We start from the raw sequence: 15,670 nt of genomic DNA, 5'->3' as shown, positions 1-15,670 counted from the left end.
ATTATCTGTAGTTTCAAATATATTAAACTGATTCTTAACACAGTAAGTTAGGACTTCATGAAATAAGTTTTGCATGCCAATTGGTGCTATAACTGCTGGAAGAAGTGTTTAGTATGATTCAAGGGTAGTTAAAGATGAGGGTTTTAGTGAGGACCCACAGATATGGGTAATTTACAAGCAATGTATTCCTAAAGTTTAAAGGCAGCTGTTTGGTCCATGGAATGCATTTTCTACAGTAATTATTCTTTGTGCTTCTAGAATCTTAGTACAAAAATATTACCTGGGATTAGGGAGCAATGAGGTACAATTGGAATAAAGAAACACAGTATTTCTTCCCCCTTCTTGGCAAGAAGATGACCCTGTACAAGATGTCTGTACGGGTGAAGCTTCTCTGGCATTCTCTCACCTACCCTGACCACTTTCCACTGATGCTTTTTGGATACTTCATGTTGTCCTAGGTTTACCTGCATGTAGCTCACCAGCTAAATCCATTCTTTCCTCAGAATGCTCTGTGCTCCAAAATGAGCTGTTTTCTTAGTCAGAACGCTGCTTCTCTCACTGCACTGGATCTCAGCTGAAAGTGAGAACAAAAATAATCTGCTCAATCTAAAGGTGTTGATATTGCTCCTCCTTCCCTAGCTCCAGAAGTTTTTTTGCTTGTTTTTGAGTCCCTATTTAAATAAATAGAATTCCAAGTTGTAAACAAACAAAAAAAGTGAAATTCAAATAATTCAGTAATCTTGGAAGGTGGGAGAAGATATTCTTAAGGAATTTACACCTAAACACAGCTTGATCTCAGAATTTATTACCCTAAGCCAGTGATTTCCAAGTAAGGCCTTTGGACTCCTGGGAGATCCCTGAGACCCTCTTAGTGGGTAAGCAACGTCAAAATTATTGGCATCATAACACTAAGATGTTGTTTGCCTTTTTTACTTATTTGTCATGAGTATATAGTGGCCTTTTCCAGAGGCCGTATGACATGATGATGCCATCACTAATACTCTATTAAAGCACTAATAGAATGTGTGCTTATATATTCTTGTCTTGTAGAATTTTCTAAGGTGGGTAGGTTTAGGATCTAAGTATGTGCATTACTAACTCAGGTTGTTCTTAGTCCTTCTGCTGTGCTCTTGTTGGCTATCTTGCGTTATACCTGCATTACTGTAAAGCAAATTTGTGGGAATCCAGCTGTCTTTGATTGAGCTAGATGAAAGAGATTTGCAAATATGTAAAACCAGCACCCTCTTCACATTAAGTTTTGTTTCAGAAAATGTAGTTATATTTCCTTAAAAAAAGGTTATTATCATATAATGGGTTTACTGTTCTTTTTACATGAATTAAATTTCTCAATTTTAATTTCAAATGCAGTATGTATAATCCACATTTTTTAAAAAAGTTTCTTTAGAGACCTCAATTTTTAAAAGTGTGAAGAGGCCCTTGGGCCAAAATGTTTGAGGACCACTGTCCTTAGTAGTTTCTGCTTTTCACAGCCTCTGACGTTCTCTGGAGGCTCTTGGAGTTGTTGGGTGCAGTGGGAGTTTCTCAGTGGCGGGTCATCATTCTGATCAGAATTGCCTTTGTATTATTTATTGTTAGAGAATTTTATCTGCCAACCCCCCGCCCCCCAAATTTACCAACTTTTGCCTAAGATTTTTATTAGAAAAAATCAATTTAAAATTTTTATTATATTTTCAAAAATATACTTTATGAATTTGTTGTCTGATTAAGATGGTAAATCTCATGTGAAGTGTTTTTTAACACAATTTAAAAATTTTTTAATTTTTTTCAAAAAATTTATTGTCTGTGATGGAAAACAAAAATAGAAGAATGTTATTCATTTTATAAATAGCACCTTCTATTTGTATATGCTTTGTTCCAGTTTATTACTTGGAAAGCTTCAAAGGATTTTTTCCCCTTGTTCTGTTTTGGTTACATTTTTGTTGAGGTTATATTTTTAAACTTGCTTGAAGCAGCTGAGCCTGAAGTTGAAAGTAGCTACTAATGGTAAAAGCTATCGATGGTTTAAGTTATTTGAACCTTGTTGCCCATTGTTTATTTAAGCTTGGTACTGAGTGGAAATAATGACCTTAAATAATATGATCACTTAAACTTGTCGAATATTTTTTTTCTCTTATCTTTTTTTATAGTTAAGCAAAACTGGCTCTAAAGATGATGAATAACGCTTGGAATTTGAGACAAAGAAAGAGCATCCTTTAAAAAAAACTAGGTTCAAAATCCGTCGTTACTATTTTCTGGTATTGAGGTAGCTTTTTATAAAACATAATTTTTTGTATGTTTCTTACACAAAAATGTTGTTAGTTGAAAGTTCATGAAGAGATCTGGTTGTATTAAATTATTTTCACAAACTTGCCTTAATAAAAGGTGAAAATGTTACTGTTTAGGATACTTTATGAAGCCTGTTGAGCTTTGTAAGTAGACAAATATGGAGAATAATAATCAGTATTAATTTATATCGTCTTATTCTAGTGGGTGTGATATTTTTGTAAAGACATATGAAGCCCTTTTTAAACTGTCATCCCAGTGGAACAGAATATTGAGTGAACAGTTATCCTACAGTATGACCCATGTCAAATAAAATAAACTCTTCAGCTCTTCTTTTGTTTAATTATTGAAGCATAAGTTGCCTCAGAGAAATTTGGATGCTGGTAATTTGAACTTTATACATGATATCCTTTGTAGTTCCTTTTTATTTTCCAAGGGTGAACTACTTCCCTTTAATAAATTGATATCTATTTATATTTATCTCTTGGTTTGAGTCAAAGTATTTGATCATAAGAACTTTTGATGATATGTGGGATAGGAGAATATAAAAACAAATCTGCCAGATACGTTAGGAAGCATTTGAATAAGAAGTGCTGGCTCTTATTTAAAATATTTCTCTTTTCTGCATATACCAGGATGGGAGTAAAAGATGCCTTAATATTTAATTTTTGTATTGTTGGAGACAGTGATTTTAATAAATTCCTATTTATCTTCTATTGTGTGTTTTTAGTTATTGAATAACTGAGGTCTTCTAAATGGTTCAATATAAAACCACATTTGTTTCTTTTCACTGTGTCTTTTCAAATATCCAAATGTATTTCTCCATCTGAGCATCTTTTTAATAATATACATAGAAGTCTTTCAAATGCTGAACTGTTATACGTACTTGATATTTTAAAAAATTATAAATAGAGGAAACTCTTGGCATCATTTTATCATTTTACCAGGAAAAGATACTGATGTTTATGTGTGATTTACCGTGATTTTTGTATATGCTCCCCAGCTTTAAGAACACTTACTTCAAGATGCTGCTGTATTTTGAAGGATAGATTGTTAGTTCCTCAAGTTATACCTGTGTAGCTTGGGTCTGCATTTTTAGAGAGTAATTAACTTTTTAAAGAAGTTACCTTAGCATAAGAGCAGTTTGAGTTGTGTCCCTGGTTTTTACTGGGTTAACTTTGGCTTCAGTTAAATTATTTGAAGTACAAAGTAAGTATACTTACAGTGGAAGAATGTAATCTCATTTTCAAAAGCTGAATCACATTTGAATTAATATAGAGCAAAACATATTAAAATCCAGGACCACTGGAATAGGCCAACTTTTGTTTCGGGTCTGTGTATGTAATAGTTTTTGTTGTGATTTGTTTGCTTGTCTTTTTGAAGAAACATCTGCTAGTAGAAGAAAATACTTGTTTTGCTCTGAAGATTCTGAAATTGTTCAGGCTAATTGTGATTCATAGATTACAAAGAATAATGCTAGTTAAATGCCAATGAACTATTTTTACTCTTTTTATATGAAATGTACAAATTTCTGGGGGTGACAGTGGCAGTGGTGCCTCTTATTACCTTACGTAAGGTAATTGAACATTCTCATCAATATTGCCATCTACTGTTGAACTCTCCCAGTATATTTTCTCAAAGTCTGTTTACTTAAAATTGTGTGGAATGACATAATTAATAAGCAATAAAGTCTGAATTACACACAAGGATTTTTCTACTTGTTTTATTTCAGTCACTGTAGAGAGAATTGTTGATTTTATAAATGTGCACAGACTTATGATTTGAGTTGTACGCTCCTACTAGAAACTATTCAAAATATTGAATTAAGAAAATGTTTTTCAAATGAGCTCGCAGGACAGTAAGGAATAACCAGAGTCTAAAAACGTAAATGAAAGCTGGAACCTGGAAGGTAAGGACATCTTTAGTTTTTACAGCTTCAGGGGCCCAGAAGACAGCAGATGAAGTCCAGGGTACAGAGTCGCTTATACGTTCACAACCACACACACCCCCATGCCGAGCATTCATTAGGCTGAGATCCATCCCCTAGTGGGGCCCCGAGGAAAAGTCCTGTGTTGAACTTTGGTTCTGGATGGAGGGATAACATATAAGCATATGGGCATATATATGTATGTGTATATGCACACACTCTCCTGACAACTTGTACCCACAGTTACCTCACACTTGGATTTCAGCCCAAATTCTCCATGTATGGGTGATCTAAACAAAACAAAAAAACCTCAAGCTGAGATTTTAAAGTACCAAGTGGGTAGGGCCTCTAGGCAACAGGTAGAAAGGAACTCAGATCTGCTCTGGAACCCTCCCTTCAACCCAGACCTCCAAAGAAGTCCCACATAAAGAGTTCATGGTATGCGCTCAGTCAAAAATCACTCAATACACAGAGCAAGGCATCATGAGAACCTGCCATAAAAAACCTTAGAGCCACAAGTATATATTGATATGACATAGACTGTATTTTAAATAAAGAAGTAATAGGAAATTGAGTGGGAAGCAAGAAACTTGAAAATCATGCAGATTTGAAAAAAGAACCAAGTAGAACTCAAAAAATAAAATAATTGAAGTTAAAGTTACAGTTATTGCTTGCTGTGTACTTTGGCAAATCTGAAGTGTACGTATAAATATCCTATGGAATGAAATTAGTAGTAAACCTGCATTTTGGATTTTCTGTCTTTTTGATTGCAGCATTATAATCTCAGTTGTCCCACATCATGTTTTCCCAGGCCACAGCGTTTTAGATACTTGGGTGATTCAAGCCTTCACCAAGCTCTGCCTTGTACTATAGACAGGCCCAGCCCTGGACCTTGTTTCAGAAGAGAGCAGTTATGATGAGGATTTGGCCAGTGTCCAGAGGGCTATCTGTGGTACCTTTAAGAATAATAAATTTAAAAATCATGCTGTGTAATAAAAGTAGAGTTTTATTTTTTACCGTTTGATATTCCACAGAGTAAAAATAGGACAAGTGGAATTATCTGGTAATCTGTGATTCAGAATTTCAGTGTTTTCAATTATGTGACAAAATAATAAGTAATTGTGATCCAGAGTGTTTTTCAAACTATAATCTGAAATCCATTAGTGAGGAAATTAATTGAGGGTTTTTACTAGCTTTTTTTAATGGAATGGAAGAGAATAGAATTGAAAAGAAAATACCAGCATATGCTACCCGTTGTATGGGGTATTTTTTTTCCTTGTGAAAACTTGTTTAGTTTGGAGTATGTATGTGGGTACTGAGTCACTATGTAAAATTTATTAAAGTGAGTAGTGGTGAGAAAAGACTTTGAAAGTCACTGATTAGAACATACAAAAGATGGAACAACTTTTATATGAAGCCTATTAATTTTTGAAAACATAAAATAACCTTTCAAAGAGCTAAGGACTTTTATCATTGATTTTGTATTTTTCCTAAAGACCAATTAAGTAAAGCTACATTGCACAGCATGAGAGGAGCAAACATTTGATTTAGCATGGGATCCTTAGTGACTAAATTTGTGATAATGAAAATTATTACATGACAGTTTTTGCTTATATGAAGAGCCGAAGAGAGCTTTAAGAGGCAATGCCTGAATAAGTAGATAAAGAATTTCAATTCCTTTTAGGTCTTGCTGATGAGAAGCAAAAATAAGAAAATTAGCTTAAGTTTCCCACCATTTCCAAAGGAATGATCATTTGCTTGCTGAGTTTCCTATATAAATTTAGTTTCCAAAATAAATTGTCATAATAGGCTGATGGTGGTGATAAAATAGACAGGAAACATTCCCACCGCTGCCCGTTTTCCGTTCGTTACTGCTGACATCTGGGAAGTTTTAAGTGATCTCGCATGTTTTTCTTCAGCCTTCTGGAGCTATTATATGTCCTTTTCTGTGCCTTCCATGAACATTTGTCCTATCGGGAAACTATTCTTGATATTTTAAGTAACAAACTATCTCTATGCCTTTCTCTCTCCTTTTATTAATAAAAGAGAATGCAATTTAGAAAAGGTGGAAACTGTAGATGGGAGAGGGGAGGATACAGATTTAAAACATTTTGCTTTATAATTACGTGATAAGAAATTAACCTTAATAGTTTAATATGACAATTTTTAAAGTACAGAAAGAGATGAGCAAGGTTTTCATTTAATGTGGATATGGAATCTACTTAGAGGAATTACAAGAGGCTGAGCCTTACTGTGCACAGACTGAAGATTTTTCTCTCACATGCTCCAGGGCTTCATTCTGCTCCTACTGCAAGGTGAAACTGAATGACGTGCATTTGTTTTTACGGAGAGCAAGGCTGAGCCTTACTGTGCACAGACTGAAGATTTTTCTCTCACATGCTCCAGGGCTTCATTCTCCTGCTCCTACTGCAAGGTGAAGCTGAATGACGTGCATTTGTTTTTACGGAGAGCAATAGGTTTGCTGAGTCACTTATGATCCAGTTCATTTGCAAAGGAACATAGTAAGGTTCGGACCCCTGTAGCCTGGAAAGATTGTCATCTTTGAGGCTTCTTCATGGAAGCACACATACTAATTCCCACCTTCTTTTCACTGACTTGTATTCTCAAAATCATACTTTTTTCAAATATCTACCCAATAGTATGATTTTTTTTAACGTGAAAGAAATTTAAAACTGTTGAAATCTTTTTCTGTTCTATTTTTCTGAAGACCACTACATTTGCAGTTTGTCAGTTTACCATTTCACTTGATAAATGCTGGAGACACTAACCAAATATTCCCTACCTTCCAGGGGCAGCTCAAAGATTAAATTTTAAATTGATGTTATTTCACTGAAAATCCTTATGATGACTGAGAAATCATGGAGTTTTAGTTATAAGAATGTCCATCCATCTGCTAAAAGAAAAGCTTAACTCCCACTACATGCTGGCAAATACCATCTGTTAAATTTTTCCGTTAGCTTCTATATTTTTCTTTTGTATGTCAGTGTTTTAAAATGCCTTAAGTTTTTGTTTTTGTGAAAGTCTCACCTGTAAATAGTTTTAGAAGTCGAGTAGTTCTTTCTACAAGGCTTTTAATGTAAAAAGATCATTTTCCCTGCCCACGCTCCTCCTATCCCATCTCCCACCCCACATAAGTAAATACTTTCAACTATTTTTATTTTATTTATTTTTTTGAAGTTGGCCAGTATGGGGATCCAAACCCTTGACGCTGGTGTTATAACACTGCGCTCTAACCAGCTGAGCTAACTGGCCAGCCCTCAACTACTCCTCGATTAAACTGGCCTGTAAGGTACAGGTCTGTGGTCTACTGCTATGTCTGTGACCTCATCTCCTGTTACTCTCTGTCATGTTCCTGCCTTGTGGCCTTTGTTCTGGCTGTTTCCTCTGCATGGGACACTCTCTTTCAGAAAAGGAAATTTAAATGACTATTAAACAAAATAATAGAAAATAATTTTAAAAAATGTTAACCCTCATAATAAGAGAAATTAAAACTGCAGTGAGATTCCGTTTTTTCCCTAGGAGATTGGTGAAGATTGAATAGTCTGGTGGCACTGTTTTTGAAGGAGTGATGAAACAGGTTCTCTTACTAAGTTATTCTGAGTGTAAATTGATGCAAACTTTATGAAGGGTAACTCAGTAATATCCATCAAAATCACAAAGAAGTTCCACTGCCAGAAATTGTTCCCACCTGTGTGCTTGTCTATGTGCGAAATGATCCATGTCCAAGGCAAATGTCTTGTATCTTTACTTGACCATAATTATCAGTTAGTATCTTTAGGTGTCTCCTGGGTGAAAGGCACTGGATTAGAGATGAGATCAAGTAAAGGCTTTGTGGTGGACTGAAAAGAGCATTTGCATCAGAAGAAGGCAGATGTATTAGCATGTGTGCCAGGCCACATAACTCGTGTGAATTTAAGAAAATGAGGTCTCTCAGCCTCGGGTGCCTCAACGATTAGATGGAGAGTTGTTGGGAGAAGCATCCCACCATGCCCTAGGATCCTGCGTGTCCTTGCTGGGTGTGCCAGACTGTAAGGACCACCTGTCCTCTGCCCTGGAGCTGTCTGTGTAGCTTGTCACATAATCAACTGCAACATAACTGTGCAGCTCGCCCAACAGGAGGGGAGACTGACTTGTTACCGCTTGCTATAAAAGGGGTTGAGCCCTTGGTCCTGGGCTCTTCAGCTGTTAACATCTGGCCCTTCCCATGAGACTTGAGGTCGGGGAACTGGCTGTATCATGCTAAGCTGCTTTCGTGTGCTACGCTGAAAGTAATAAACTGTCTTTCTCTGATGCACTGAATCACATCTACTTCCAGCCACTATGGCCTTATGGCAAGTCAATCTGCTTGCTGGCTTTGTCATGGCTTTTGGACTCTTGTTACTTCTTGCCATCCTTTCAGGTTGAGGTTTATCCCTAGACAGGAATGACAGTCCCCTAAATTACAAGGTTGTGACAGAGATTAGAGAAGTGTTCATAAAGAGCTATACTGTAATGACTACAGAGTACGCAATAAGCAGTAGTTCTGTTTTTAAATACCTTTGCCACTTTGTTCTTCAAATCAGATGTTCTTGAATATCAAGTGTTTTTCAGTTTATAAAATCTTGGCTGTCATTCTACTACATAGATAACTAAAATAGAGAAAAACACATTTTCTAAAACTGTTTTTCAAACTCATTAATGGATATAAATTCAATTTAATGTTTAATGTTCTCAGCAGCATCTCTTTCAATGAATTGAACAGAAAAGGATAGAATAGAATACAATATGTGTTCTAAGAGCAGAAGATGTTTTGTGGAACATTTTTGGTGTGTTTTAGAATGAGTGCGTGTTTATTTTACTGGATTGTGATATAAAATCTACTGTGAGTTCTATTAAAATAAATTGAAAACTGCTTTTCCAAATCCTGTGTTGCTGCTGGACTTGAACATTTGTGAGAATTTCAATGGAAGGTTTATTTTACTGGATTGTGATATAAAATCTACTGTGAGTTCTATTAAAATAAATTGAAAACCGCTTTTCCAAATCCTGTGTTGCTGCTGGACTTGTACATTTGTGAGAATTTCAATGGAATTAGATCAAAGGTACTTAGATTGGAGCAATGGTGGCAGGAAGTCAGAATTCTAATCAACCAGCCAGCCACCAAGTGGCCAGAGTGCCTTAACCCTGACACCAATCCATCTAACAGGACGAAAGTCCTAGAGAGTTCAGTCTGAGGTTAAAAAAAAAGAAAAACAAACAAGAAACCACTTTTCATTGTCAGCGAATGGACTCTTTAAAAATTTCTTTTCAGTGTAGAGCAAAACATGCATTTTATTTAAGCCTCCTGTTTCTTTAATAAACTGCATAACACTGTTTCCCACTTGCGCTGCATTGAGTCAGTGATTAAACACAAAAATATACTCAATTTCTGCATCCACTTTGTAATTCTTTTAAGCAAAAGGAGAAACAGCCTTCTGAAGCAGTTGATAATCAGTTTAAAATTTCCTCATCTTTCTAAATCTCCCCCTTGAATCATTTCCCTTTTCCACATTCGCTGATTTTATTTACAATGGAAAGAAATGCTGAGTGACAGTGTCTGAGTAGGAAAGGCCTGGCAGGCCTCTCCACCTAGACGAGGGGCCCAGGTCTGGCTGCACAGTGAGCACTTGAACCCAGGCCCACACCCGGCCCCGTGGACTCTGTCCTCTTCCTTAGGCCATTAGGCCAAGGCAGCTTCCCTAGCAATTTTCTTACCTCCTCTCCCTGGTGGGAACTACACTTTTTAAAATCCTTGTTAATTGACTCAACAGAATTTGGTTTCTTCAAGGATTTACCATTTACATCAGGAATGGGCTATCTGTGGGCACTTAAGTAAAAGGTTCTGGTGAATATTCATTAACTCAGAACCTTCAGCACTACCGTACAAAGCCTGACTACAACCACAAAGAGTGAGAACTGTATTTCCCACTTCTCTTCTAGTGTCCCTCTTCCCTGTCCCCCTCCCCTGTTCCATAGACACACAGAGCCCATACGCTATCGTAAAGCCCCAAAGTTCCCACTTTATGTCCCCGTCCTCTTACCTGTCCCTCTCAATCATATCCTAAGTTCCATGTCCCCTTTCCTCATGGAAATCCATATTAATGCCTCTGACTAACTGCCACTCTATGTTTGGAGGAAAACTACTTGCTGCTGTAAGTAACTCGTCTTCCCACCACCGCAGCTCCCATCCTTAGCTGCAGGTGTACCCGTGTTCACTGCTGTTCCCCGACGCATGTTGTAAAATGCCTCTGCTCTTACCTGAGGCCTCTCCACTTGGGTTCTAAATCCCACTGCCTCTGACATTCTCCAAGACTTCTGCAGGAACCCCTTCTCTCTTGCATTATCAGTTTCTATCTACTGGACCATTCTCTTCAACTAACGAGCATGCTCTCGTATCTTCTCTCAGACAACAAAAACGAAGACCCTTCTTTGATCTCCCACCCATCTTCAGCTTCACCCCGTCTTCCTGCTTCCCCACACTGCAAAGCCCCTCCTTAATAAATGACCTTACTGAGCGCTTAGTAAGTGCCAGGATTCTCTAATCTCCATGTAGGGTAGAAACCAGTATTATTCCCATTTTACACTGGATCTATTCATTCCAGATTGCCCTTGACTTGCCCGGGCTGGTGTGTCTTTCCAGCATTACATACTGATAGCATTTTTGTGCCTCTGAATACCTACAATTTCGCTTCACTGGGGGCTTACTGTACAGTGCTGACAAGCAAGTGTCTTCCCCAGGTCAAAACAGACACATTAGCTTTCACAGTGGGACCTGTACCTGCTGGAAGACTGTACTATACCAGGAACACTGGAATACTGTCCTCCCTGCTTCTGGATGTTCCCTGAGGGCTAAGGGCTGTTACAGCCCCCAAAGGTGCAGGTCAGGTCTGGCTTCTTCAAAGTTCATTTTTTGTTTTGTTTTCTTTGGGAGATCCCTACGACTTGGCATTCAGCAGTCAGAACAGATGGCCTTTATTTCAGCAGACGTTTCTGGCTGACAGCTTGTAGAAGATGGGCATCCCGAAGAGCATCGGCCTGTGTAGAGAGGGGAGAAAGACGTAGCTGGAAACGTCTTAAGGAGTACCAAAGCAGCTGCTTCTCCCTCCTCACAGTTTGTTCATCCGCGTTCCACTCCCTCAATGGAAAATACTCATCTAGCTCCTGTGTAACTTCCCCTTCCTCAAAATATGGCTCCAGAACAAGGCCCTCCTGGGGGGGCCTTACTCTCCCTGCCATCTAAACACAAACACAGTAAATGCACTATCCTTCCTCAAAGCCACTGTAATCCTGAGGACGTGAAAAACGTGAGACTGCAAACAAATGGAAGGGTAGAAACGCGACATTCCTGTGCTGTGCCAGGGGCTGGTTGGGCCTTACTTAGAGCCAGTCATGTGCAGTGAAATTTGGCAGGACCCTGAGAAAGACTCTTACTTTTTGGCTTGAAGCCAGGAGGCTGTAAGGTTTGAACTTGCTGCTGTCACCTTGTGATCAAAGAAGAGTCAAAAGTGAATAAAGCACATTGGGTTTAGGAAAAACAACAACATGCAACACAAAGGAATGACAGTGTAGGGTATTGAATCATGTCCCCCCAAAGTTTAATGTTGGAGGCTGGCTCCCCACTGTGACTATTAAGGGGGTGGGAGATCCTGTTATGATAATTGAAAGGTGGGGCCTTGAAGAGGTGATTAAGTTGGTGGTTTGATGGTGGTCACGGGCGTGGTTCTAAGGGCTTTAAAAGGGGAGCTCATGAGGAGCTACCTCTCTCCCTGCTTGGCCATCTTCTGCCATATGAGACCCCTGAGTTGCTGTAAAGCCACCACCAAAGAAGACTCACCAGATGTGTTCTCTGGACTTCTCAGCCTTGGAGAACTGTAAGCAATAAATTCCATTATCTTACAAAGTACCCAGTTCCAGATATTTTGTTATAAGCAACAGAAACAGACTAATACAGACAGCTTTCTACTCAGCCTCCAAGTCAGCAACAATTGGGGGTGATGGGGAGTATGTGATTTGTGGAGTTCAAGGTTAGCAGCTGCTATTTGACTTCGGCCTGTTATTGCCATGTGGGTTGAATGTCCCCCAGAAGTTCATGAGTTGGAAACGACCCTTATTGTAAAAGTGATAAGGGGGTGGGAAATTCAATTATGTTGAAAGGTGGGCCCTTTAAGAGGTGATTGAATCTGAGGACCATGTCCTAGTGAATGGATTGATCCATTCATGGGATAATGGGTTGATTGTTTAATGGTGGTCATGGGCATGGTTATGATGGCTTTATAAGGAGCCAATGACAAGCTTAGCTCTCCCTTGCTCAGCCCATTCTCGCCATGTGACAACTCTGTGTCTCTGTGGAGAGTCACCACCAAAGAAGGCCCTCACCAGATGCGTGCCCTGGACTTAGGACTTCCCAGCCTTCAATACTATAAGAAATAAATATTTGTTCTTATAAATTACTCAGTTTCAGGTATCCTGTTGTATGCCACAGAAACTGACAAATACAGCTGGAAGAAGGAAGGTGGAGTAGATCTTTAAAGAGAAGCCAAAAATCTGTATTTTTAAGTATACTGTACTGAATTTTACACATTAGTACTTAAACTGTTTTAAAAACAGGCCTAACCAAATATGGCCATGGATGAGATTAGGCCCCTGGGCCATGAGTTGGTGATCCCAGCAAAGCAGGGCTACTGTGTGTGTGTACCTTGCACAAGGGCCTCAAGGGGGGATAAAATCGTGGCATACATCAATCACTGAGCTGTGCACCAGACTTGAGATGGTCTCCATGTGTCAAGAGGAAAACTTTTTCTTAATTGGTCTGCCAAAACGAGGGGTCTCATTTTCCTAATTTGCATTAATGTACCTGTATGTACCAGCAGTGTTCCTGCAGCAACGATAAGCCACATAATGGTAAGATACTGACGGGTTTCCTGGGACACAGGACTGATAAAATGGGAAAGTAATCAATAAGTTGGTCACCCTCAATGTGACTGTGCTTAGCTTTGTGATGTTAATTTCTTTGCTTCTAATCATAGCTTTGTTTGTAATTATGTAAGCTTTTTTTATGTTAAAATCTAAGAAGCAGAGTTGCTTAAAATTACAACGTATGGTAAACTTCATAAAGAAAAACACAGGGTTTTATTAGATAGATTGGCAGGAAGAACCCACTTTTGTGTGACAGTAGCCAGGCGGTGGGGAAAGCACATTCCAGGAAGAGAGAACCATGTGCCCTTAGCCAGCTTCTGGATCAGCCAGCTCTGCTCCAGGAAGGCTTTGCAGGCCCCTGTGGGTGGGTGACACGTCCAGATCAGGTAGAAAGTACACCTGCTTTTTGATTGCCATTGGTAGGTACTAATGGTTGGCCCAAAGTCCACACTTGCCTACTCAGTCTCTTGCCTTACAGATAGTTTTGAGTTTGCAGTTTATACATACATATAGGAGCACATGTGCGTTGATTGCCATTGGTAGGTACTAATGGTTGGCCCAAAGTCCACACTTGCCTACTCAGTCTCTCGCCTTACAGATAGTTTTGAGTTTGCAGTTTATACATACATATAGGAGCACATGTGCGTATACATATGTATCAGTGCTTTTTTCCCAAACAAAAATGGGGAGGGTGGAGGGTGGAAATAACCAACTGTCCTACCCCTTTAACATCTGTTGCCATATCTGTGACTCCCTAACAATTTTTCCTAGCCTGGAGGTCCTCTCTCCCCTGATTCTGTTCTTCTGTGACATCATACATGACAGCATCATCAATGAATGTAACGGGTTTTGAACTATTCATGTCACGATTTCAAAACAAATACTCTTTATCTTGCTAAAATTCTTCCTTTCTTATTATATTTTTCCATATGCTAACCTAAAAATTATAACAATATAATGTGGACCCGTGTTTACTGACTCTTTGCCTGAGAGTTAACTCTGTGCTGAGATCTCTGCACAAAATGAAATGAGCTCCCTCCCCCTCTCTGATTGTCACCTCTCGAGGGGCAGTACAGGTCATCTCTGTCAGCAGCTCTGACTGCCTCCGTTCAACTCCTGGCTCTCAATTTCTAAACCGGTGAGCTTGTGTGCTCCTTACCATCTCTGTGCCTCAGTTTCTCCATCTGTAAAATGGGGAGAGTAGCATGAGTCACCATCTGGTGGGGGCTTTGTGTACATCAAATAAGATAAAGGGTGAAAAGTACAGAGAACAGGGTCTGGAACATAGAGATACCAAATACAGAGACGTTGTTATGGACGCCTTGCCTTGATCCACAAAGGACTGTGGCAGATGAAATATATACAAACAAATGAAGGTACCAGGACTAGGGAAGTATAGGAAGCATAGAACTAACAGGGATTCATAAAACATAGAGACTTTTCTATAGGGTACTATATAGTAATACTATAGTTAGCTAGAAATTTAGCTCTGAGCTTTCTGGAGATCAAAGTAAAATGGGACACAGTTACACACCTTTCATAGGTAAAAAGAGAAACAATACAGTCTGTGAGAAAATTCAAAGCTTTTATAACTTTTAACTATAAGAATTTGCTCATATTAAGTTTGACAATGAAAACACAAAGAGATTTACATCCCTCATGACAAGTATAGTAATGAATTTCCAAGGTTACTTCATTTATTAATTTACATTTTCAAGTCATTTCAGACCTACAAAAAGTTGAAAAAATAGTACAAAGAAGTCCCTTGTGCTCTTTTCCTAGATTCCCCTAATGTTACATTTGTTGTATTTTACTGTATTTGCTTTATCATTCTCCCTCTCTGGCTCTCTGGCTGTTTCTGTCTCTCTCTCTCTCTCCATTAAACATATATACATATTTTGGAACAATTTGAGAAATACTTGGAGACATTATGCCCCTTTACTCCTTAATACTTCAGTGTAATATTTCCTATAAACAAGGATGTCCCTATATAACCACAGTACAATGATCAAAATCAGGAAATTAACATTGATTCAGGTGGGAGGGGGGGGAGAGGGAGGAGGGAGGGAGGTCTTGGTGATGGGACACAATAACTAACTACATTGTATATTGACAAAAAACAAAAAACAAAAAAACATTGATTCAGTACTATTTCCTAATGTGCAGAACTTTTCAGATTTTATCATTGTTCTCAAATGCCCTTTATGTAAAAGAAAAGACTTTTTTTCTTTGTCAAGGATTTTATCTAGGATCCAACTTGCCCTTTTTTTTATCGTGTCTCTTTGGTCTTTAATCTGGAACACTTCCTTAGTCTGTCTTTGTCTTGCTAGACCTTGACATTTTGAATAGTATTTTGTAGAATGTCTCTCAATCCCGGCTTGTCCAGTGTTTCCTCATGAGTAGACTCAGGTCACGTATTTTTGGCAGGAATGTCTCAGAAGCAGTATTATGTCCTCACTGTATCCCATCAGGAGGCACATGACATTTACTCTTCCCATGACTGGT

The 15,670-nt window shown here is 38.5% G+C and overlaps 1 protein-coding gene across 1 annotated transcript in view; it reads left to right on the top strand.

Moving 5' to 3' along the window:
* Positions 1–3,989, top strand: part of RWDD4 (RWD domain containing 4) — a 20,113-nt gene extending 16,124 nt beyond the window's left edge. Inside the window, exon 7 of the mRNA XM_008574673.1 lies at positions 2,148–3,989. Coding sequence (XP_008572895.1) covers positions 2,148–2,180 — 33 coding nt within the window. The 3' untranslated portion in view covers positions 2,181–3,989. The remainder of the gene's footprint in view (positions 1–2,147) is intronic.
* The last annotated feature ends 11,681 nt before the right edge of the window (positions 3,990–15,670 follow it).

The sequence above is a fragment of the Galeopterus variegatus genome, unplaced genomic scaffold, assembly GCF_000696425.1.
Source record: "Galeopterus variegatus unplaced genomic scaffold, G_variegatus-3.0.2 Scaffold1086, whole genome shotgun sequence".
Lineage (NCBI taxonomy): Eukaryota > Metazoa > Chordata > Mammalia > Dermoptera > Cynocephalidae > Galeopterus > Galeopterus variegatus.
Note: the sequence above shows the minus strand (reverse complement) of the source record. Positions and strands in the feature narration are given on the sequence as shown.